The sequence below is a fragment of the Erithacus rubecula genome (assembly GCF_903797595.1).
Source record: "Erithacus rubecula genome assembly, chromosome: 3".
Lineage (NCBI taxonomy): Eukaryota > Metazoa > Chordata > Aves > Passeriformes > Muscicapidae > Erithacus > Erithacus rubecula.
This window is the reverse complement of record NC_136689.1, coordinates 50,938,292-50,963,514: the sequence shown is the minus strand read 5'-3', so window position 1 is coordinate 50,963,514 and position 25,223 is coordinate 50,938,292. Positions and strand designations below refer to the sequence as shown.

The 25,223-nt window shown below is 41.1% G+C and overlaps 1 protein-coding gene across 1 annotated transcript in view; it reads left to right on the top strand.

The window, feature by feature from the left end:
• VOPP1 (VOPP1 WW domain binding protein) overlaps positions 1 to 25,223 on the top strand; it is a 60,870-nt gene that overhangs the window by 25,634 nt on the left and 10,013 nt on the right. The window contains exon 2 of the mRNA XM_079301462.1: positions 17,579 to 17,637. Within this exon, the coding sequence (XP_079157588.1) occupies positions 17,579 to 17,637 (59 nt within the window). The remainder of the gene's footprint in view (positions 1 to 17,578; positions 17,638 to 25,223) is intronic.

The following is a 25,223-nucleotide window of genomic DNA, read 5'->3' as shown; positions in this document are numbered from 1 at the left end:
TGGGTATTGCATTTTATGTGTGAGACTGGCTCATCTGGCCACCTCATATGCTCTCTCCCTGCAGTGCTAGCAGATTATGTGTTTGCAGCTCTGTACCTCACATGTGTTGGCTTTGAAGAGCAGGAGTGTCCCCAAAGGAGCGTCAGGATGTCTCTGCTAGAATGCCTGTGGTTAGCTCACTGGATGCTGGGGGTGGGAAAAGGAGCATCTCATGGGACCCCACATATGGAGCCTTCTGTACTGAGCAACAACAGCAGCAGAAATCCTGTGAGCCTTCTATTTACCTAAGGTTTGTTCAGTGTGCCTTGAAGGATGGCAGAGTTGTTGTACTGTGTATTTCAAAGTGTGCAGAAACTGTAAAACTACCTACCAACCCTCCACAGATATAAACCAGTACTGTCTATTTGTATATTATCCTGGTGTTTTGCTGTGTCAGATAAACAAAAGCACTGCTCATGTTTGGGTACCTGCATGAACAGACAGTGGTCTGGTATCAGTCCTGGCTGCCTGTGAGGGTGGCTGCACCCTGGTACTTCCCCTTGCATGGTGAACCTCCCAGATAGGCAGGTCAGAGGACCTCTGCTCTGCTGACACCCCTTTTCTGGGTGCTTTATGTTTAGGCTTTGCCTGAGTCTTCTGTAAAAGCAATACAAGATTCTGAGACCTTTGGTCCCCTCTTCACGATCTCTTCTTTGTTTTCCTTCTTCAAAGCTGAAAACAAAAACACCACCTTTTTAATTTTGCTTGCTGAATTTAAAGATATCATGATCATTCTTTTCCAGGAAAGGCTGTCAGCACTTCACATTTTCCTAAGAAGTACTCTGAGAATGGGTGCTCCTGAAAATGTCTGGTCAACAAAGCAATTTTAAAATTTACTATCAGCAAGAACAAGACAGATGCTGGAAGAGGGATATAGATGACCTTGCAGTGAGAGGATAGGAGAGAGGATTAAATTTTCCTAAAACAGAGCTCAGAAAAGATTAATATCTCTCTGTTATATGCTGTGTTCTGGTAGTTGTGCATTAAGTCTAATAAGTGAACTGAGGCTTCTTTCTTGTGCCCCTCTAGCCTAAAGCAGCTTTTAGTAAGTTCATATGGACTTTTCCTTTCCACCTCTTTGCTTTTGCAGAAGTGGATGAACAGCACAGCATCATCAACTTTTCTGCTTGTCCAGATCTTGTTTCTCTCAGGATTTGTTTCACTGTCCCTGCAGCACATCTCCCAATCATGTAGATGGATGTGGTTGCATGTATATATTATTTAAATTTAATTATTCTTTGATTCATTTGTGTTCATCAGTGTCATTGGCAGCAATCTGAGAGTTCACAGTCTGGTGTGCTGGCATCATGTATTCTTTTATTGCTTCTTTTGACGGATCTTTGTCTTTCTTCAAAGCTATTATCCTTTGAAGAGTGTTTGTCCTGTTGTTTCCAGTCTCCTGATACGTGTTTTGGTTTAATGCAGATGTTTCTAACCCATTAAGAATGCTTGCACTGTGATAGCTAGACTTAAATTTACAGAGCTGATCTGAAATAGAACAAGAATTTCCAACTGATCATCCTTAGCCTCTTGGTACATTGTGGGTTTGTTATTTTTAGTAATCTTTGCCATTTAGTTGTCAGTCTCACATTGGTGATCTTCCTTTCCTCTGCCAAGATCAGCTGCTAGAGTCTAGGGGTTATGATTGCTGTAACAAATGAGCAGGGAGCTTTGTAGTCTGATGGTTGCAGACAAAAAAGTTTGATATTTCATTCTCTTTGAACAGAGTTACAGGAAGTCAACACAAAAACCTGTAAAGGAATTCAACAGTATATCACTGCACAGCCTTGCTGATTTCAGTTTCAAAGCGAAAGATTTCTCCTGATGATGTTTTCTTTCTTTTCTTTTTGTTTAAATGGATATTGTACTGTTCTAAGAGCAGTCCATGTGGATGTCCCTGGAATAAGTCAGAGTCATCTCACAGATCTAGTCATTCTGGGTGTAAGGTTTCATTTTTGCTTTTCCCCTGCAAAATATACAGTAAGGCATATTTTCTTGCCTGTTTTTTTTCCCTACCACTTCTCCTACTACTCAAAGAAAAATCAGTAGCCCTTTAGTAGTTACCTGATATTGTAATTGCAAACCCTGAAATCTCACAGAAAGCTTCTGGCTGGACTAGGCTTGAAGTGTGAAGAGCATCCTCTGGTCCCTAAGTTTCCAAACTGCCCTACAAGCACTACCTGTGCATGTTCATATTGTTGTAATGCCAGCTAAGTTCTCCTTGCCAGCTCTCTGTATTAACAGGTTTGTTGGGGCTCAGTGATGAACAGGGTCTTGTTTCACCCATTCCACACGTCACCTTCATGTTGCAGTGTGTGCACACACATTGCTGTGGTGCCAGGTGTGTGATTCTCTGTTTCTGGAGGTTTCCTCAGTTTCGCTTGTTTCTCTGATTTTATCTAGTTTTGCAATTTCTCTGTGGCCAGGTAGCTGCTCACTTTGTTTGTAGCTTTAAGACTATATTTAAAAGCTGAATAAAATAACTTCTGTGATCTAGTTTCTTTTTTTATAGAGAAAATGAAAGGAAGCTGATACCTTCTCAGAGAATGATCCCTATCAGGGACTTCTGAGCAGCAGCCACTCCTTCTTAAAACAATGAAGTCTCTGTCTTTTATGACTGGGGGCTCTATCCTGGCAGTCTGTACCTGCCTGGATAGGTGCCTGTATGCCTTGATGCATTTACTGTCCTGTGATGTGACCTACTGTGTGTGAGTATCATCTGTCACAGGAGCAGCCATTCGTGCAGGAGCTGAGCTGTGGACAGCCAGAACAAGTATCTAATGTGAATAATGAGTTCAGCTGTGTCACTGCTGTCTCTGTAGACACCAGAGGGATATGGCTTTGCTCTGTTAAACAGCAGGGGGAAGGGATCGGGAGGGACACCTTCTGTGTGCAGGATGAAGTCAGGGAGAGCCCAAAAGCCTGAAGAATAGCTGGACACCAAGCTGTCTCCAGCAGTCTCTCCACAGCTCTCACTATTGCTTTGTCCCTTTGCAGGAGATCCCAAATCCAGCTGCCCTTCTCCACCCTTGGCTGAGGGCAGGACACAGTGCTGTTGGCCCTGGGTGCCTGCTCTGCCTGCCTTTAGGGCTGTGCAGCAATGGCTTTGCCATATCTGTGCTGTCAATTGCCTTTTAAAATGGGATTTAAGCTAATCCCATTCTTTTCCTGCAGGAAGGCACAGGACTGTGTATGAAGCTATTATTTATATCTGCTTTTCAACCCAACCAGGCCATTTTCTTCCCCACTTCAGTCACATTCTCCAGGCAGTTTATTTATATAGAGCTGTCTGAGCCTGAGTCTCTGTTGGGTGTTGTATTGAGCCTTTGCTTTTGTGATTGTTGGGCCAAGGCTGGATTGGTGGGGCCTTTCTTTTCCCCTCCTTGAGTAGATTAAAACCATATCTGAGCATAATAGAGGCTTCTTGGCAATGTTACAAGCTTTGTCTTGTTTTAAAATTTATTTTTCCCTCCCTCTTTTAAACTGTTACTTACCATGTTTTAAATTTTGCTAAGTCTGTGGGCAATTAATCCTCCTCAATAAGAGGAGGATAATTTTTTTCCCCACTAGATGTTAACTCCTAAATGCTCTAGCTTTATGACCTCTAACTGTACCTTTATGCATGGGAATGAGGCAAATGAAGCCAAACAAAGATGGAAACTGTATTTCCAGGAATAATCAGCTGTTTGTGAATTTCCTTGTCACTTCTGAGCCTTTGAATTTTACTCCTATATGTAAAGTCTTCATTTTTCTTTTGCTCCTTATGGCAGCTTGTGAATTTACAGGCATTGTCTCTTTGCTAATTCTGCTCAGTCTGGTTGGTGAGTGGGTATGCATGAGGAGATGCTTAGCAACTGAAGGCAGATCTTCAAGAGGTGTAACTAAGAAAGCATTTCTGCTGCATCTTTCAGTGTTTCAAAAGTGGTTTTAGTATTTAGATTCTCCTTGCCAAGCTTAAGAGGCATGTTTTGTTTAATTTCTTTTTTTTCTACAAATGCCAACTACTTTATTGCTTTGTTCTGTATGAAATTCGGGAAATCCACTCATCCAGACTACAGACAAGTTGGTTTATTCAGGGAGATAAGTGAGCAAAACCTCCCTGTGTAAATCATTTCACACCAGAAACACCCTATACTTAAAATAGAAAAATCAGCTCTTCAGCTGTAAAAATGTTCTCCACTTCATGAATTTTTATTAGGCACATTTTTTTCCTGCTAAGCATGCTAGTAAGTCTGCAAGCCTGGTCTATCCAGCTGGGGAGTCAACTAATAGCATTAAACAAAAAGCTGGAGAAAATGTTTGGTGTGGACATCCAGTGGTTTACATTATGTTGTCCTCCTTCCATTTCTCTACTTGCTGTAGTCATTGACTTGCCTTTGGCATTCACATGAGCTAAAATATCTGCCTGCTGCTCAGATAGCCTTGTGCCAGGACTGAAACTGGAGCATATTGTTCCATCATTAAATGGGCAACGTTGAATACTTTGGAAATTAACAACAGATGTAAGTTCTTCAGCTATTTTTATTTGTACTGTGGCTCTAATTTTTCTAGTGTGTTTGTGCTGAAGTCAGAAAAGGAAAATAGATCCCCCAAGAGGCTGACTTTTTGTTTTTAATTAAAAAAAAGGCCCTGCCTAACAAAAGCATACATAAAACAAATAATACCAAGGATTGCCTAGCAGTTTACTTGGTGCTGTATGGGCCCCTTAGTGTGATTGCTGCTATGAATTTCTGAGGACTTTAGTGGCACCTTAGTGCATGGTGAGGTAATTGGCACTTTCCACAGTCAGCCCTTGCCTTTAAAAGTCCTGCTACTAATAGCATCTGTCTTAGCTTTTTGTGAAGATTGCTGGCAGCAAACAATTTTCCATTTTATTTATGTTTAATGCTCCAAGTCAGAGATATAAGCCTGAATCCCCAACAGCCACTCTGTTTGGTGGTCTTTGGATGAGGTCCTAAAGTCAAGTTAGGAAAGCTTTAGAGGATGGTTATTAAACAGGATTTCTTAAGTATCCTTCAAGAGCCCAGTGGCTTGAATTTCTTCCCATAAGTCTCAGGATCATGTGTCAGGAATAACAAGGCAGAGCCTTATCCTTTCTTAAAGTTCAAGAAGATACTCAATAGAGCAACTGTAGGAACCAGGCATAATTGCATTGTTTCTATATTTTAAAAACAATTTAGCAAGAATTCATTTTTTCCCTTTAATTGAAGAGAGAGGTGATCCAATTCTTTTATCTGGTGACATGATCTAACTCGTGGCCAGTGATCTTTTTATTAGGCTGGACATCATTTTAGAAGACTGCACACCACTGTGTGCTTATAGGCATTCCTTTAGAAGTGTTAAATAAAGTTTGGTATATTTCTGGATTTGAGTGGAAATTAATGAAGGCAATGGTTCACCGTTCATATTCAGTAACTTAAAATTTTAGGGGAGAGCTAAACCTGTGAGTAGTAAGAAGAGTCTTCTTTGTATATGGAGCCCTACTGACATACTTGAAGGACTGAGCCTTTATTCAGTATCTGTGCCTGATTTGGAAATCTTTAAACTGGTGATAACTTCTGTTTCTGTAGATGAACATGGCTTTATTGACATGGGTTAGCACCCTTGCATTTAAGCTATTAGGAATTTTCATCTTCTTATTGAAAAAGAATGATAGTAAGTGTGAACCAAAGGCAAGCAACCTCTTAATTGTGAGGTGCCAGGCATTTTCTCTCCCAAATTAGAGGCTAAGCACACTACACAAAAAAGGGTTTATTTTTTTGCCTTGTACTGTGGGAAGATGATAAAATGATTTCTGCCCTGGGCTCACAGGAGGAGCTGTAGCTAATTCACGGTATCATGATTTTGTGTCAGAAAGGGCTCAAGGTCCAAAACTTTGTTGTAGGTGAAAAATTGGAACTGTTGCCTTGCGTGGAGAGCAGGTGCACCAGGTATCTGTCTGTAGTATTAAAATGACAAATCCAGTGGAGTTGTCCCTTCATCATTACCTTTGCAAGATGCTGTCTTCCTATATAGTGGCCAGTAATTCAGATTTCCTCTGTGATTTCTTTGGCTGCCACCCTTTTGGTTTCTGTCCTCTGAAGCCTACTGGAAAACATGCTGGGAAGAAGGCTTGGCTGTGGCTCAAAGTCAGTGACATTTATTTCAGTTAGCCCTAGGTTTTATTTCACTTCATATTTTTCTGGTTTTCTTGGGTATATCATTGTCTTCCTTGCTTCTGTGCCCTGCTGCTCCTGTTCTTTCTTTCTTTCTTTCTCTCTCTCATCCACGAGCTTGCATTTGTAGTTACAGTATAAAGGGTCCTTTGCCTGAATGGAATTGCCCTGGAGAAATGCAGGAGCATTAGTGCCTTTGTACTGCAGTGCTGTTTCCCCTCTGAGATGAGCCCAGCACTTGAAGAGCAGCTGGCAGGCCTGTGAAGAGAGGGGCAGCAAGCCAAGCCATATCCTGTGAAAGCAGAAGCAATGCCCTTGAAATCTCTGGAATTGCCTACTACATGCACAGGGATTGAATTTTCTCCGAAAGTTCAGTTTATGCAACATTATCAACACTGACCAAAATATGCTAGTGTGTCTGGGCTCGTCTCTGAGCTCTTGGTGCTATTTCCATCTCTTAGTGTGGGCAGGCACTATTAAAATCCTCAGCACTTTCAGTCTAGTTGAATAATTTTCTAGCTTCTAGGTTTATAAATTAAACATTTATGGCCATATCTCATGCTATTATCCATCCATAGCAATACCTCCAGGCAAGGATCTTGAGCTTTTTTGGAGTGTAGGCCATGTGTTAAAGAAGAGTGAATGTTTCATTTATGCCTCATCTTATTCTTGCACTTCTCAGTTGCAGAACATCCCTGAGGTAATCTCAGATATTTCTTGGGAGAAAATAACCTTAATAAGAAGATTTTTAATGTTTGTGTTGTCTGTGTCAAAGGAAAGAGCAGAGTTTGCTGCAGCATCCTAAAATTTTTTAATGTCCTTTCAAGTGACTTCCCAACACACAAATATGATGTGTCATCTGCAAGCTGGAAAAAAGAAAAACATTGTGTGAACCACAGATCACAAGAGAGGTAGCAAGAGGTCCAGCAGTGATAACTGGGACATTTGCATTTTAACTGTTACTAATGGAAGCTGAAAGCTTGATGGTGTCCCAGAAAAATCCTTGTATATGGACAGATGTTTGAACGAGGGGCATGCATTGATTAACAGTGAGAGGAGGCATGTAAAAAGCTACCCACATCCTGCCTGTCCTTGATCAAGTTGTGAAGGCTGTGGTTTCAGGGGTGAAAGGAAATTGTGACCTGAGTTGTGGCTCCTATACATAACCAAAGAGGTTTTACGGATTTGTCTGGTTATGTGTATCCAATATTCTTTCTATACAGTTATTTTAAGAATATATTTTTTTCTTCTTCTTCTTCCAAGAAGCTATTTTGAGTGCGATAGAACTCAAGTAATAACTCAGAGCAAGAAATTATCCACTTAGAAAAATGCCTAAACTTGTGTGCTTCTGGTTTAAATGAAGAGATTTGTCACATTCTTAGTGGCTTACGTTGGAATTGGACTGAGATGTTGTAGATTATTGTTTAGGTACATTCAGGCTCCTAATAAAAGAAAAGCAAATATTAAAGTCTTATGTAGGAAGTTACTTCATTTGGAAAAATGCTTTGCCATCAGTAGGCATTGTTACTTGCCTGAAAGGGTTGTCTATTTATTTGCTATTCTAGTCCTTTAAAAGGAAATACTCCAAGGACAAATGTTTAGTATTTCTTCCTGCTCAAATAAGTAGTTCTGAGGTACAGCTGTTGGATTTGTCTCACTGGAATTTAATAATCATACACTATTGCTATGGCAATATGGTATTGGACAGTCTGAATAGGAGTCAGTTTAGGTTCTTATTTTAAATTAAAAGGCATTGATGTTTCAGTCTGCCTGGTGAGTGTCTGCCTAAAAGCCACAACACAGCATCTCCCAAAAAGCTTGAGTTGACTTGTTAAACAAATACAAATTGCATTCAGTCAACTCTTCTGCTGTTTCTTCCTGTGAGGAGAGTTTTGGGTTGAGACAGAGATGTGTTTGCTGCTGATCAGTAGGAACTTTAATAAACCGTGTGCAAGAATAAAAAATTGTGTTTATTAGCTTGGATGATTAGCCCATAAACTCCTCCCAGTGTTCCAGTAAATGAGTCCCAGAGCAAATGTGTTTCTGGACTGCAACTTGGAGATAATTGTCTGACAGCCGTGTCTGATGAGCCCTCTTTGCAGACCAGACCATGCCTGCCTTTGCTGTGTTACTATCTGAATTTCAACATTTACTTCAAGGTAGTTGCTCTAAAGTAGCTGGAACGAATGAACTAAAGTTTCCTTTAGAACTGTTTCTCCAGTCCCAGTATGGTCATTAAATCAGATTGGATTTGTACTATCAATTACACATCAGTGCTTTTCCCTTGAGAGACTGAGTGGCTTTGTGAGGGTGTGAAGGACACAGTACTGATGGCTGCTAATCTAAGTGTGTAGGTAAGAACTGACTTCACTGTTAAGCAGGTGGGAGTTGACCAAGTGGAAGCCCCCAACAATGCATTCAAGTAGATGCTTCTCCTCGAAGAAGTACCTGGAATCTCACTTCCCAGAATTTTTTAGAAACTGCTTTTCAAATATCAGAATGTGTCCAAGGTAACCTCTTTAATCTCCACTGTGTTCAAATGCTTACTAATTTAATATACACATGATGTGTGTAATCTGATTTAAAATTAACAGATGCTCCTAAAAACAATCTAACACTAAACGTGATGGGGTTCTTGAATAACCTCTTCAAGGTCACTACTTGCCTTGGCATTTACCTTCCAGGTAATGGGAACAGCGCTTAGATAATATTTCATTATTATTGACTTCTTTTTTCCATGCACCACTGAGTGTGTGATTGGTCATGGACTCTGCATCTTTTTTTTTTTTTTTTTTTTTTTAGACTGAGGATTTGATATCTTCAGTGTTACAGATGTTTTCAGGACTTCTAAGCACAAAGCATTTTGGGTATTTGCAGTTTTGGAATAAATACCTCAGAAAAGTGATAAGAGTCTTAGTTAAATAAAAAAAAATGTTTTGTTTTCCAATAACTCCTCCTAAAAGGATCTGAGAAAGGTGTGCATCCTTGGATTAAATGTTAAGAATGAAAAATAAGGGTATTAGGGAGGGGAGCATGAGTTTCTGTGATTATGCAGCTGCGCTCTGTCCTCTCAGCTCGCGCTCTCTCTGTGGAGCAAATGATCATGTGGAGGGTGCATAGCATCAACAGAACAGAGCCTGGGAACTCCCAAAGCAGCTGCCTTATGTCCTAGGGATCATCCAAGGAATCTGTTTTCCTGCAGCCTTTGAAGGGCTGTCACAACTGAACTAACCAGCACCTGTACCGCCGTGCTGTTAAGTGCCTCAATCTTTTCTGCACCACAGATGACTAAGAAAGTTGAGTCTGAATTCATCTTCTTTTGCTCAGTCTCTCTTTGCTTTGCTTCTATTAGTTTTGTAGATGAAAGACAGCATGAGGTTTTAATACTAGCTGATTTAGAGGCTGTTTTCATTCTTTGGGTGTTAAAGTAGAAAAATGAAATGCATGTAGGAAACAGGCAAATTTTCCAGTTCAGCATGGACTGGCACAGCTTTGGATAAAAACTGGAGAAACCTAAAACTAGACGTTGCCCTTAATATTACCCTGAATATTGGGGTAATATTTCTGCCAGCAGAAAGTACCCACTCAGGGTCATGTCTGGAGATGAACCAAGCTTCTAGTTCTCAGTCAAAGGTAAGCTGGTTTGGTGTTGGTATTCATGGTGTTCATTAGAGCAAAAAAGTAAAAAACATTGTGTCACCAAGTCATTTTATATAAAAAAATTAATTTAGGTTTGTTTCATTTATAGAGAGACTGAGTGTGAAAATAGTGGATGTCCTCATTCTTGGCATGGTCTTCCTTTCAATTTCTGGCAAGTGAGCCCTTCCTCCCATGCACTCTACTTTATGGAGTAGTTCTGTAGTTAGAGAATGCAAATAATAATACCCTTGGTTTTGTTTCTCATGTACATGTAAAAGGAAACAGTAATTGCAGAAGCTAAATTCAATTTTGGAGCTGTGGAACCTGTCCAGTACCATTTGGAATGGATCAACCTCTGAAAGTGGAGGAAAAATACTGGAAAAATATTGCATATTTCCTTGCAGTTGGAACAAAAAAAGTCTGCCACTACCCCCTTGAAGCTACAGAGACTCCAGTAGAATGTTGAGTGTGTTTTGCTTTTCTTGGGTGAAAATTCCTTCAGTATGTGGCATGGCTCATGCTTTCTTGCAGGTCTAACATTAGAACTTTCAGTGTAATGTCAATTCAACCAGGAAGGTTTAAACACCCCCAGTCCCCAGCTTTTATGTTTGTGCAGTTATTGCTGCATTTGTGGGTGTAGAAATTAGAAAAGAAGGTAAAACAAGTCCTAAGCTTCTGTGATACTGAGGCTCTCTTGTACTCTTGTGAGCATCTGGCTTGACATTCTCATGTAGAACTGAGCTGAGTATTTCACATAACTATGACAACTATCATAACTGTGCTTTCCAAACAGTTGGAAAAAGATTGAGTACAGCTGTTCCATCCAAGGCAGTCTGATGGTGGTTTGGGTTGATGTGAAGTTGGCATGTCAACAGTATGCCCTGGAAGCTAAAAGGTCCAACTGTGTCCTGGATGCATCAAGTACAGGATTGTCAGCTGGTCCAGGGAAGCTGGTCTGATGTCCTGCTCTGCACTGCATTGATGTGGCTCCACCTGGAATCCTGTGTGCAGTTTTGGGTGCCACAATATTAGGAGAACATAAGATTATTGGAGAGCATCAAGAGGAGGGTGACTGAGGTGGTGAAAGACTTTAAGAGCAAGACTTAATGAGAGGCAACTGGGATCACTCGTTTTGTGGAGCACAGAGAAAAGAAGGCTGAGGGGTGATCTCATTGAAGTCTATAACTTCTTCAAGAGGGGTAGTGGATGGGGAGGTGCTGATCTCTCTCCAGTGACCAGCAGTAGGACATGAGGGGATGGAATGAAGCTGCATTGGCGGAAGTTCAGAGTGGACATTTGGAAAAGGTTCTTTGCTGAGAAGATGACTGGAACAGCCTATCCAGGGAAGTGGTTGTGGCACCAAGCCTGTCAGAGTTCAAGGAGCATCTGGATGATGCTCTTAGCCATGTGGTGAAATGTTAGGTAGTCCTGTGAGGAGCAGGGACCTGGACTGAGTTTTTTGCAATATTCTGTGATTCTATGGTAGTTGTGCTTAATAATTTCTCATATTAGTGCTCACACATGCAAAGAGATAATTAGTAGGCGCGGCTACTATTGGTAGGCGTAGGTGAGAGATAGCTGAGTGAGGCGATGTGCGTGGGTGAGGTTTTGTGCAGGTGATTTGTTGCCCCCGCGGGCGGTGGGGAAGGTGCGGCAGCCTGGGGCAGTGCGGGGAGGGAGGGCGCTGTCCGCGGTGCTGAGCGCCGCCCACCCTCCTGTCCTGGGCTCTGGAAAATAAGGGTGCCTTGCTTTGCCTTTTATTTCTTCCCTTTTCCCCACCCCCCGGATATGGATGAAGGAATTGTATTAAATTAAAATGGTATTGTTCTGGGACTGAAGTGCATTTGCAATTTGCTGCATAATGGCCAAAAAAAAAAAAAAAAAATAAAAAGAAAGAAAAAAGGAAAAAAAAAAATTAAACAAATAAATGAGTCGGGTTACTGAAATGAAATGGTACACAAGGGATATTTGTATTTCCTCTGTGGGAAAGGTTAATAGATCTAAATGTAAAATAATGCTTTGTGATGGGAAGCTATCTAATGCTAAACCCACATTAATTCTAAATAAAAATATGATAATTATTATGTGTTCTCTGAACAGCACAGGAAGTAGTAAGAATTAGATGCTTGTGCTGAAATTTTTACTGTTACAAAAAACACACAGTGATTAAAGGTGGAAAAGTTGTTTCTTTTATGAATGATGTTATCAGAAATACTTGCTTCTTTCTTACAGAACAGCAAAAAGTCTAACCAAAACCAATTGTCTTAACCAAAAAATTTTAACCAAAACCATTTGATTTCCTTATGAAATATATGAAAATAATTATTCATACTGTGAGTTATGACTTTGTAATCTTGGTGTTGGTGAAAGAGTTGTATAGCTGAAATAGTATTTGTTCTATTTACTATTAAATGGGAGGGAAAGCTTCATAAAGGATTGGCATCCTTTTATCTATGAGCTTCCTGCTGTGTTCTCATTACTTCATTAAATAAAAATGCCTTAACATAATCCTGAGATTTAGTAAAAGTTGCTCCTGTCTTTTGCATCACTGGTAATATGGCTTGTGAGTTCAATGTCTTAGAATAGTTTTGAATATGGGCTACTTTCACCCTCAGCTGTTAGCATCACCAGGGAAGAAGTAGGGATGAATTTTGATAGATTCAGGCAAGGTTAAAACCAATGTGTTTTCTCTAGCAAACTGTTTTCACCCTTAGGCTGCACTTTCCAGATTCAGGATATGCTGTCTCTTACTTTAATGGATAATTTGCCCTTTTCTTGGCAATGGAAGAACAGGATGCCTTATATTCTTGTGTCTGCAAATACAGTCTTTCAAACTCTCAGCACACAGAAGTCCTTCTGATAAAGCCCAGCTTGTATCTCATAATGTTTTCAGCTCTTGTCTAGGCACTGAAAGGGATAGTGTTCTGAAAACTGATGCAGTTTTAAAGGTCAGATCCCATAAAACATTGTGATTCGTAGCCAATAATGTGCCTTCTGGAATTGCTTATTTAGTCTGGAGTTGCACCATAGACTTTATCTTCATTTTGTCTGGGCTTCATCAAATATTTGCCAGGTGCAGTGACCAATAAAACCAGGAAAGATCTGAATTTTACAAGTGGTCTCTACAAGTGGTAAGAGAGGCAGCAGGTATAGACAGTTGTTTCTCAGATGCTGTGGAGCCATATGGTGAGAAAGGTGTTGTCCTTCCTATTTTCTCAGTTACTAGTTTGCTCCAACAGTATGGAAGACACAGTTCTGGTTAGAAACAATAAGATGCTTAAGATGTCAAAGATACTTCTAGGTCTTTTCTTCCTGTTCATCTGTGTATTAATCTGAGCAGAGCCTCAGAGGCTGTAGCCACAAGGACTGGGCATGTGGATCATTTTGAACCCTACTAATGTATAGCATATACCCAGCTAAGTGGGAGGTTCCAGCCATTAAGCAGGTCATGCCAAAATACCAGGAGCCATTTTCATCATATCAGTTTGGCAGGTCACTGTTAAATACCTGTTTTTGTTCTTCTGAATCTACCTTGGATCCTTATAGCATAATAGAAAGGAAAGGCTGCCCCTCAGTTGCTGGTAACTGATAGGTTTTTATTGGCCTTGTGACTGACAGCAGCCCCATGCCTCCTACAGAATCTGGCTTTGAGCAGATGTCACAAACTCACTCTGGATGTCCCTTCAGCATACAGATAGCAATTGTCCTCCATATGCCCTCCACAGGCACGGCTGTCCACAGCAGGCTGCTGTTTTCATTGGTTCCCATAACAAAAATGCACTGTACTCATACTGGAATGTGCATATGGGGCTTTATTTCCTTTTATGTTAGTAATTTCCAAACCTTCATTGAAGGCACTGGCTGTGAATCCCTTGATTACGAAGAGTAATTAATTGATCAGATCTATTTTCTTTTCGTTGTCCTTTGGACTAAGAGATAATGATGTGCAATGTGGAGGATATTCCTGCTGGAGATAGGCTTTGCAGGATTTGCAGATACACTATCTGTGGAGTACCACCCCACATTCAGTGAGCAGGCTGCGTGCTCTAGCATCCCCCACACCATGTGCCTACATGTGCATCTTGTATTCTGTATTTTATGGTGTGATCAAAACCAGTCTTTGGCTAATGCTTTCCTAACTCCCATTTCTCATTGTTCTTACTAGCAGCCGTAACATTTGCAATATCAGTCTGTGGCAGAAGCAGGTTTTCTTTTTTAAAGGAAATCTGAAATAATTGAGAGGTTACAGAAAAGGACTGCTTGCAATTCACATTGTTACAGTATTGCAGTGGAAACAGGCTACAAGACACATGCGGATATATTTAAAAATCGGACAAAAAACCAAGTCTGTGCTTTTTCTCTTTCTCTTCTTTTCTTTGCAAACTCAATGAATGTATTCAAGCATCTGGCAAATTCACATACCATTAATTCTCTAAAGATTACATATGCACACCCAATTAGACCTGCATAATTTATTTTTAAAATGTATGTGCTCTCATATTTGTATTTTACAGCTGTGCCAAAATCTTAAAGGGCATAGAAGGGAGAATTTTGTGAGAGAAATGTGCAGAGTCCTTTCCCTAGAAAGGCTGGAAGTATCAGTAGAGTTGTACCTAATCTTAGTTTTAAAGCTGTAGACAAACTGTTTTGGCTATTAGTGAATGGGTAAAGGGCTTTTCAAATACATGAATGAATGCTTGTTAGAAAGTCTGAGATACAGCCTGTCTTCGTATGGGAGCTGGCAGAGTGGGCACCCATCCTGATGTGTGAGGTTCTATTGTATTGCAGCAATATGACTAATCTTCCCTTTGCATCTGGTTTGTGGGCTGCAGCGAGTTCCTGCCAGCTGTGCTTTCTTGAGGGTTTAATAGTCTCAAACAACTACAAGGACATTGCTTTCCAAGGGCTGAGAGCCTGATGTTGATGGCATACTCTTACTCATACTCTCCTCTTACTCTGGCTCTCCACCAGCTTAGCTATTGAGGCCAGTGCCACTCAGAAGAATAATTTGGATCTTGACAAGTGGTGGATTATCATGGCCTTCTTCAGAGGATGCATGTGGGGTGGGACAAGCTAATCTGTGCCCTGAGCCCCGTTTATCTCTCTGGGGCCTGAGTGCTGCAGGCACTCGGATCCTTGGAGGCAATGGCATTCTGGAGTTATTCTCAGCAGTGGATTCCTGCAAAGTCTGCTCACCAGCAGTGGAGAGGGAGGTTGCATCGCCTGCTTTGTGTCAGGCTCTACTGGAGTAAAGTTGCCATGGAGATGAGTGGGAGTTCAGCTGAGCAGGGAGCTCGGCGGCTTGCCCTTGTGCGTGTAAATCTGTCTGACATGTCATGTGGATCAGATTTGGCTCTGCTGCTCACATTTGAGGTCCACTTGCTTTTTTTGCCTGATTCCCATGTAGGAGAGCTGAACAACTGCCATGCAGTATTCATAGCACTGTGATATTAAAAAAGGCAGGACTGGGATTGGTGCCTGCTCTTCCAGGGCCAATTTAAAACTAAATCTGGGCACCAAAGGATGTTTAGTGCAGGTATCTAAGCCCTGTAAACTGGAAGGAACTTTCCAGGCTGGAGCCTTCCTTGTGACAGCAGTAAGTATATTGGCTGTCTGAAAAAGCTATTTAGAGCCAGAAACAGAAATCCTACAATTAGGGAGATGTTGGAAGGTGGAATCTTCCCGATTCATTTTAGGACTTGTAGAGCAGATTAAAATATGGGGAGAGAGTGCTGAATATAAATGTCTGCTTTACACTTACAAAGGCTATGCAGGCTCCATGTGCTCAGAAACATTTCTGGGAAAACATCGATTAAAATCCTTGAAACTGACAAAAGGCTTCAAGGCTGTTGAGGTAAATGGTGACTCATACTGGCTGAGAAGCAAGAAGGAAAAACATTTAATGGCAGTGCACACCCCAAGCTGTACTCTGAAATGAGGCTTCCCAGGGGATTGACCTGCTGGCACTGGAATTTTAGCCAAAGTCTGCTGATCTACAGCCTTCAAATTGAAGAGCCAAAATATTTCTCGGTGACTTGGCAGCATGCCTACTAGGTTTTTCAATGCATGTAGGTTTGCATGGTGTTATGGAGAGAAACTTGACATATTTTTAATTTTAGAGCAAGAGGAAACAGCCAGCTGGTGTAAATATTTGGAAGGAAGGGTTAAAAAGTTGGAAGCTTTGAAGGAGGAGGAAGACAGCATAGGGTGAATTCAGAGATGGATCTCTCAACACCACTTGCTTCAAGAGAAGCTAAGGAGTTCTCCTGAATTTACTGCCTGGACTGTGGCACCAATTTGAGAGGAGAACGAGGTTTCTGCTGTGTTTATCCTAGGTAAAGAGGACTGGTCTTTCCAGTATAAGCTAAAACTTGTGCATCTCGAAGACTGGTGTGAGTCTGTTGTGTTACTGAAAAAAGGCCTGATCACATGCATCAAAAGCATCTTCTCCTCCTCCCCCAATCTCCTGTACCACTCATAACAATTTAATCCATAGCAGTTTGTCTTCACAGACTGTAATTGATCTGTCTGTGATTTAGCTCATCAGACACTCATTAAAGAGTTTGCAGCCTTTTTTATTCATGAAGAGTGAGAGTCAAGGATCTAAAACCACTTTGTCTTTGTCTTAACTGGATTCATTTAGTATTCTGGGATTTGGGAAGGCTAATAAACTTAAACGAGCTATTATTTAAAGGTGAGCTGCCAAGTGAACATGAAGAATGATCCAAACATCGGCAGTGTGCCAGGGGCTCTCTGTTGCCAGGTGTCAGGTGTGAGCAGCAGAGGGAATTGTTGCTAAAACCCCAGATATTCCTGGCTGCTCTGCAGTGGGCGTCCCACAATGCCCTGTCCGTGTGCAATGGGATAACACAGCTTGAGGGGGAGCTGCTGGAGCTGTCTCTGCTGTGAAGATGGCATTTCGTGCTAGTGATGTCAGTGGGATACACAGAAATATTTTGTGCATTGTGTAGAGCTTGAGCTTGACATCTGGTTTTCTTTATTAGGGGCTGTTCTTGTGAGCTGCTGCCTGTGCTCTGGCAGTGCCTGTAAGGATGAGCGTGTCTCACGCCGCTGGCACACACATCCCGAGAAAACTCCTCTCACCATCCTTTCGTAGGGATGCACTGGAAATCCACAAAAGAGAGCTGCAGCAAGCAATTTCCTTTCCCCACTACTTCAATGGGCACTTGAGACATTTCCAGTGTAGGAAGAGGAGAAGGGATAGGTGGTTCTCCATTCTGCTCCTTCCCGAGCCTGAGCCTGGCTCCATGTGTCACACACTTCCAGAAAGATGAATAATTCCCTGTAACTGAATTTACTGTGTACTCATATGTGTAGTACCATCAAGTTATTTGTGCCTTGGAGCTCTTGTGAGGAGCTAAAACCAGCATGAGCTCTTAAGTTCTTCATGGTCTTTTTAAGGCAGCAGTTCTGCCAGGGAACACGTGCAGCTCGGTCCTGGGTCTGTGCCAAATGGACTGACTGTTTGGGAGCTGTGGGAAGCTGGTGGGGCCCTGCAGACAAAGCCCTCCCTGCATGAGGGATCTGAATCCTGGCAGGACATGCTGCCATTTATATGAACTGACTTCCCACTTGTTGTGTGTATCTGGATTGGGAAATCTTTGGGAATATAAACCTTTTCCTACCTGCTTGGAGTCACAGTATTTATAAATACTCTAAGCTTGTGTTTATAACTGTACATCATCCCATGTAAATATTAATACCATATTTTTCTTTCTTTGTAGTGTACGGAGGCCAAAAAGCATTGCTGGTACTTTGAAGGATTATATCCTACATATTATATGTAAGTAGTCATTGCTTTTCTTTTTCAAAAGAGAATAGATTCTGTAGGCTCTTAGACTATTACTCTTTTACTAATTATACTTTTTCTATAACTTCTGTGAGAGTTTTTCAAATTTAAAAATGAAGATGCAGTAAACTTTCATTTCCCTCCTTCCCTCTAACCCATCTCCTACCCTTTTTCCGATTAGAAAAAGAGTACAGGTTAATTTTGCCACACATATCAGATGACCTTTTCAACTGAAAACAAAAACTCAAGTACTTAAACAGCTCTTATTTCAGAACACTGAAAGGAAACACAAGTAGAGCAATTTGAAGGCAGTTCTCCCTTTGTTTTGAACAATGACAGGTAGTCAGACAGAATGCCAGGAATTCTTTGAAAGTAACTTGTCTCTGTGCTAATACTGCTGTTTATTTTAGAGATTGTTTAATAGATTACTATTGTCTAATTTGAGATGATTTGTTATTCATGCCATAATTGTCCTTTTGATGAGTGACATCTACATTCACATCAGGCTTGGGTATGAACCAAATATCAATGACCTGTAGGTGTATGACTGAGGGTCTCTCTAATTGCAGTTTTCTGTTTCATACTGCCCACAGCAATTATAAAAAGGTGTAGGAAATATGTGGATGGGAGGTACATTCCATGTGGACTTGGGGGCAGAAAGAAGACAAATGTAGTAAACTTTTTGCCTGAGTTGATAACTTTTAAAATTGCAAACAGCTGTAAACATAAGTTTAAAAAAAAAATAAAGTGGGGTGGAAGAGCATTAGGTTGTCTGTTCCCCGAGCAATTTCTTCCTTGCTGAAGGATTGAAAATTCCTATAATCCTAATCTTTATGTTACCCAAGAACTTCCCTTCCTTTTCTTTTCCACTTCCACTTCATCTGCCAGAAGCAGGAGAGAAATGCTAGAGACAAAAAGCAGCCAGGAAGCCAGTTGTGGAACAAAGTCCACAGAAAGAGTGAAGCACCATGATTTAATAATCTGTGATCCTCGATATTAGCTACTTAGGAAGTGTTAGTGCCTAGAACTCACTGTCTTTTTTTCAGGTGACTTAAATGTTGAGAATTACTCATAAATGGTTGGCCAGAACAGATGGAGGAATTTAAATAAGTTCATTTTCTTTGCATGCTGATAACGACAGATTATGGTTCCACCTACATTTTATTTTGCTTTTCTGCAGTGTGGGAAAGAAGCTGGGATGTTACAAAATTGTGCAAATCCCACTGTACCTTGACATTCAGGAGTGTGTTGCACATCATCATCTTGGTGTTTTGCTTACGTTTCTGCCCACATGCTTTCTCACAGATATTGTTTTGTCTCACCTGACAATACAAAGGGGTGGCTACTTGGAGACTGGGTATTGGTTCAGATCCTTTGTGTACATATAGAGGCCTGCAAAAGCAAGGGTTACAAGAAGAATCCTGTTGTATATTGACCAATCAATCAGAAGACTGTCACTAGTCATTGTGTGCTTTGAGGTAGTTACTGCAGACTGTGTTATCCAAGGTGTTTATGAAGGTGTTGTGAATAGTGCAAGTAAATGGAAGAAGGAAGGGGAAGGGTTGGGATGTGCGTGCTGAGCAATTGTCCTGATGGTGATGAGTGTCACATTATTGCTAATGCTGCTGTTGTGGTTAGGAGTTTTAGTGGGCAAGAAGGAATGCTAGGGAAAGACAATAAGGATTTGGGGATGGTAAAGCTCAGAGGATCGATGCTGTATGTGACAAGTGAAGGAATAGGGAAAGGAGTGGAGAGAGGGTATTTGGAGTGCACTGGAGCCCAGCAGGGTTAAAGGGGTGTGCATCAAAGCAATAGGATGCATGTCTGCGTTGCCTGGCCTGTTCTACTTTGTTACTTCTGCAATTTCAGTTTCTGTTTTCTAGTGTCCCCAGCTGCTTCCTACCTGCTCTATCTTTTCACAGCTGTTTGGTGGAGAAGCAGCACAACTCCAATCTCAGTATCTTAGGGCAAAGTCCCATTGCTTCAGCACTTGTTTGACCCTTCACTGAGTTAATTCAATTTGCTATTCCCACAGAAAGTTGTTCATTTTAGCACATTCGAGTCAGTGTTGAATCAGCTTGGTATAGTTTTTGGCAAACACTGGTGAAATGGGAGGAAGGGAGTATTCTGCATATTGTGGAGGAGGAGGCATGAATAGCATCGTCTCCATCAGCATATGGTTGCATGTTAAATTATCTAAAGGCATAATACATAACTTTGTCCTGAGAGAGCCTCCTCTGTACTAATCTAGATCTGGGATGTGCTGTAGTGAAACAGGTTTTATTATATCTTACAATTTCTGTAGCGACAGTCTGTATGAAGCAGATATATTTAGACGTACTTTTAAAGGAGTTCACAACAGATTCCATTTGTTTCTGTCACTGGTTTTCTGAACAAACTTTTTTCCTACCCACTTAATATATGTAGTTTCTCCTTTGGTCTCAAGACTATCTTTGGAGATAACCAAGCAATGCAATCCTTTTTAATGATTTCCCTGTGATTTCAGTCCCATGCTGACACTATGTCACATCTCTCACAGAGACAGTTGGTATTATAATGAAAAGGTTGGCATGTCAGCTCAGAAATGCCAAGTGCTGTGTCTATTCACAAATGCAGTATGGCATGCTGGGACCAAGATATCCCAGAACTGACCTATCTACACATCTTATCATTTCTGGGTAAGCACATCCTCCTAGAAGGTGCCTGCCTCTCTTCAAATTACCCAGAGTAATAAAAATCTGGTGGACTGTCATATAAAGTGGTGGTTTGCTTTTATCAGAAGTTTAAAGGCAAGATAGCTGAGTTAATCTGTGAAAGCTTCACTTCAGCCATCCAAAGACAGATAATGTGTCTGCTAAGCCAGTGGAACAGTGTGCCAAAAGAAGTGTTCTGGAAATTCAGCTAGATCTGGGTGGGTAAAACATGCAATTATATGACAGTTCCTCTTTTGGAGCTTAAGGTTTTTTTAGAATTTTTTTTATTCAATCTGCCTTCCAGTATAACAATTTTAAACAGAAAAATCTGTCAGAGATATTGTTCAAAACTTTCTTAAAAGTTGTCTGTTATACTTTCTCTCTTAACAGCAAGGGCAAGAGTTGGAAATCACTATTCCAGAACTAATGATACATCTTTCTGTACATTTATTTAATGGTATTAGTGTTTTTTTAAATAATTTTTCCAAGGGACATAATTATCCTATCCTTCATATATGATCAGTAAGCTTTAGTTCAATTCAAGCATGTTTCTTTCAAATCCAATTCCATTTCTTAAGGCTAGACTGAGGAATTTATAATTTTCCAACATTTTTTCCCTCCTCTGTGTGAGTAAGATACAGCTTATTTCAGACCAGAAGTGAACATGGAAAGCTCCCCAAGAATTTGAGAGACTTATGCTGGCCTTCTGTTGTTAATGCAGAGAACTTCCAAGACTGCTCTTAACTTATTTCCCTAACCCATCCAACCATTTCTCCATTGCCCAAGTCACCGGAGGCTGTTGTCACTTAGATACTTTTCTCCTACTTCAGCAAAATATTTTTTAATATGACCTAGAAAAATAAGTAAACAAATATAAAGAAGAGAAATGAATCGTTGACGTCTAATTCTTATCCTTTAGAAAAGCAGGGAGCCAAGTTGTTCCTGACTTTGCTCATAGAATTAGATCAAATGTCTCCTTGTGTGGATGCACAGAAAGTGTTTCAGAGTTTTACGCTGTCTCAAGAAACTTGACTGAGGATTCTCCTGCCACTCTCAAGTAAGCCAGCTCAGCCTTATCTCAGATGTGCTGATAGTTGGCAGAAAAAACAGCCAATGTACTTTTCTTCCATGGCAATAATGTGAATAGTAACATAGAGAATTGCATTTATTGCAAAACCACCTTCCCTGTAGGCAGATGCCAGCAGCACTTAAGTTACTCCAGTTGTTTTCCACTTCTAAATTGGGCATGAATAGGAGAGGGAAAGCTGCCTTGTGTTTTGCTGATGGATTTTTGCATTTTGATTATGAATGTCTCTTTGCAGGGCGAAGTATATTTCCTGGTATGACTGATCAATCCCATAGGTATTTTCTTGTTTATTTTTCCCTTAGTTGTTAGCTACCATCATACTGGGGCTTTTAATGAGGTGACAAATTCCAGGTGCATGTTTCTAATCATTTCCTTGCCAGGCTTCCTGGCATATTTATAAAACAGCAGGAATGTTTTTGAGTGTGAGTGGTAGGCAAGTGTCCACAGCAAGAGATATACCATGGCTGATGTCGCTGAGTCAGTGAAGGACTCACCCATAAGGAGGGGGACCCATTATCCCCTGCCCTGAGCCTCACCATGGTGTTTCTGCTTTTTTTAACCCATTTCGCTGCCTGCCTGTCCAGACTGTAAGATCTGCACTTGGTTATGAGAATATTGAGGGAGACAGTGTGGAAAGCTGTGCTGAAGTTAGGGTAATGGCATCTCCTGCTCTCTGGTTTGTCCACAGATGGCTTCCACTGCCAGTGTAGTGCTAGAAGCTCTTCCTGCTGTACTTGGTGTCCCTTCCAACTGCTAGTTGTAGGTGAGGTTTGGCTTTTTTAACATCACACCTACTTGTATATGTGATGGTTTCTAAATGCCTCCTTGGTAGCCTGTATCTTCTTCTACCTCCAAATACTGACTTTTTGCATATGAGTTCTGCCCTGGGTTCCTTCTCTTAAGTAGGTCTTGACTTCTCAAAGGTGTGCTACTAGATGAAAGACCTCCAGAAAGAAACATGGACATTTTCTCTGGAAGGAAGTGTTAACCACTGCTGTTGGTAATTATGTGAAGAACAGAACAGAGTGGACTGGCATCTCACAGCATCTTCTAATTCTTATCCAAAGCAGGACCCGAATTAATGCTGAAAGCAGGTGGAAGTGCTGTATTTTTAGGCTAGTATGTTTCCACCATAGAAGCCAGTTTACTGCATACAGCAGACAACTGCACATGACCACATTTGTGTTGATGAAATCTGTTTTATTTTTCATTTAGAATACTAATGGAACCTAAAAAAATAATGTTTGCTAGTATTCTTAATGTTTAAAACATGTTCATGCCCTGCATGGGAAGAGTAACTTATTTTTTTATTGTAGAGAAGAATGAGGAATATATTAAGCTGGTGGTTTTTCATGGGTTTTGAAAATAAATTTTTTGCACATTTCCACATGCTTCTCTTACTTTGCCAAATAAGTTTAGTTGTATTTATCACACAGCCATATTCATCTGGGTTTTGAATGTGAGTCCCTATATTCTTTGTGGTCAGTCCATAATAATTCTGTGCGTTATCAAGAACCTGCAAAATGTTCTAGATGAAAACATAAAAAAATGTGTTTTCTCTTGCTGTCACTCAGATATCTCAGAGGGTACTTCTTCCATCAACATGTGTACAAGAGGCTGGGAAGCCACCCCAAAGCAGACACTGGGTGTGTTGCCTGATGGTGGCTATTGTCTGTGCTCCACATCCTTTAGGTTTACTGCTGTTAATTAAGTTTGTTTTCCTGATAATACACTTAGCTCTCCATTGCAATTACAGCTGCATGGAGTGTCAGCAGGTGTGTGCTGAGGGCAGTAATGTAGCTGCTGATTTATCCTTTCATTTGATTTGAAGCCAGCAGGGAGGAGGGAGAGGGGAAGCAGTGTAATAGTTTTGCATGCTTCCAGGGGCCTTGAGTAGCTGGTACTGTACAGAAACAGGGACTGGATTTGCCCCAGGGCCACCACTTTTGCAGTGAGCAGCCTCAGGAAGGGCCTGTCTGCAGATGGAGTTCAATGCAAGAGCATAAGTGTCTGGTTTGTGTCGTGAAGGAAAACAGGAATTATCAGACCATCTGTATAAAAGGCAACAGAAACCCACCGCCATTGCTCAGTCCTGTGTAGCCTTAAATAATAACAATGCAAAATGTCACAACTAGCCCCAAAAGCCAGTGCCCTTGAGGTGGTTTATTCCTTGTTCCAAATAAGAGACTGGAGTTATCCAGCAGCTGGGTGCCTTGCCACAAACTGGAATTTCCTTAAATTAATCAATTATCTAAAGCAATCTGGGATGAATTAGGCTGCCAAATTAGCACCCAGCTCGACCTGCTAGGAGTAGGTCCTGGAGAGGGGTTTAATGTTTCAACCTTCACAGGCCATCAAACAGGTGATGGACCTAATTTCAGATTTAAAGCTTGGGATGATTTTGGAGTTGGAGACTGACCAGGTATAGGCAGCTAATTCTAAGAAAGGTGAGGAAAGAGGAAAAGAGGGCATCCTCTGTCTTCTTGTGGGGTACTCCTCTGAGACCAGACCCTGCCCTGGCTGAGGTGGAGGAGAGATTCCAGTCACATCCTCTTTTCATTTCCAGATGATGTGATGACCATAGTTCTGACTTGCCATAAGTGAACCTCATATTTTCCTGTGGAGGATGTTTGATTTGAAATACTCATCAAGTCTTAATTCTTCCATATCCCAGGCAAGAACCCTAATGAGAGGCTGAGAATCAGTTTCTTCTGCCTTCCTGTCTGTGGGACAGGAAGGGTTACACTGGTTTGAGCTTCAGTGGACAGTGTCAAAGTGCATCTGGCACCTAAGTGAATTTGAAGTTCTAATCTTTTCTAAGTAAGGAGACCCTGAATTACAGTTTTGAAAGACTTGATGGCACTTAACAGTTGGCAATTACTGTTTCTCTGCATTTGATCATGCAGTGGCTTGGTGCAGGAAAAAAGTTTTACTATGCATTAGTATCTTAAATAGAGGCAGACAGCAAATTCCTGGATTCCCATCGCCCCCTGCCAGCAGACTGCTTATGGTTTCCCAAAGCAGGGTGAGATGCAGCAGGACTGGCTGCCCCCTGGGAGCAGCTTGAGATATGAAGAGCTAAATATCTGTTTAATAAGGGGTCTGATGATTAACTAGAAGTCCTCGTTCCTGTGGATATGATAAATTTACAATTCCACCTCCAGAAAATTCAAAAGTTTCCTACACACTATCTGTGGCTTACTTTTGTCAGAGCCTTAAGCAATGCTCTGCTTTTTTCTGTGAGAGAAAAGCCTGCAGCCTGTGTTGGAAAATGGCTGTTTAAGGCTCTATACTGCCAAAGCCCAAGCCACTGCAATTCTTTCTAGGTTCTGCCACAAGGGCAGCAGAGAAAATTTCTAGATATGTGTGGCCAGAAAGCCGTGCATTGGTACTTTTACAGCCATAAAGAGAGTTCCTCTGTAGGGTGGCTTTCTTCTTGGGATCTGGGAAGGGAGGGCTGGGGTTATGGTAAACCTTTGAGTAGCAGAAGATTGTGAGGATTGGTTTGGTAGCAGCACCTGAGCAAATACTTCTCACCCCATCAGCAGTGGGGGAGGATTTCTGTATTCCACTGAGTTCTTGCACAGCAATGATGTTTATAGGCTCTTCACCTAAAGAGTAATTGAGAAATAAGCCTTTTTTCAGCTGTTGCCTGCTCTTGTTTGTCACATCTGTGTGAAGGACAGAAGCCAAGTATCTTGCCTTGATGGAGATTTTAGTTGTGTCAAAGCACACAAAGGACTCTCATCTGAGAAAATATTGTTTCTCAGTTGTTTCTACTCTGTAGAAAAAGATTACCT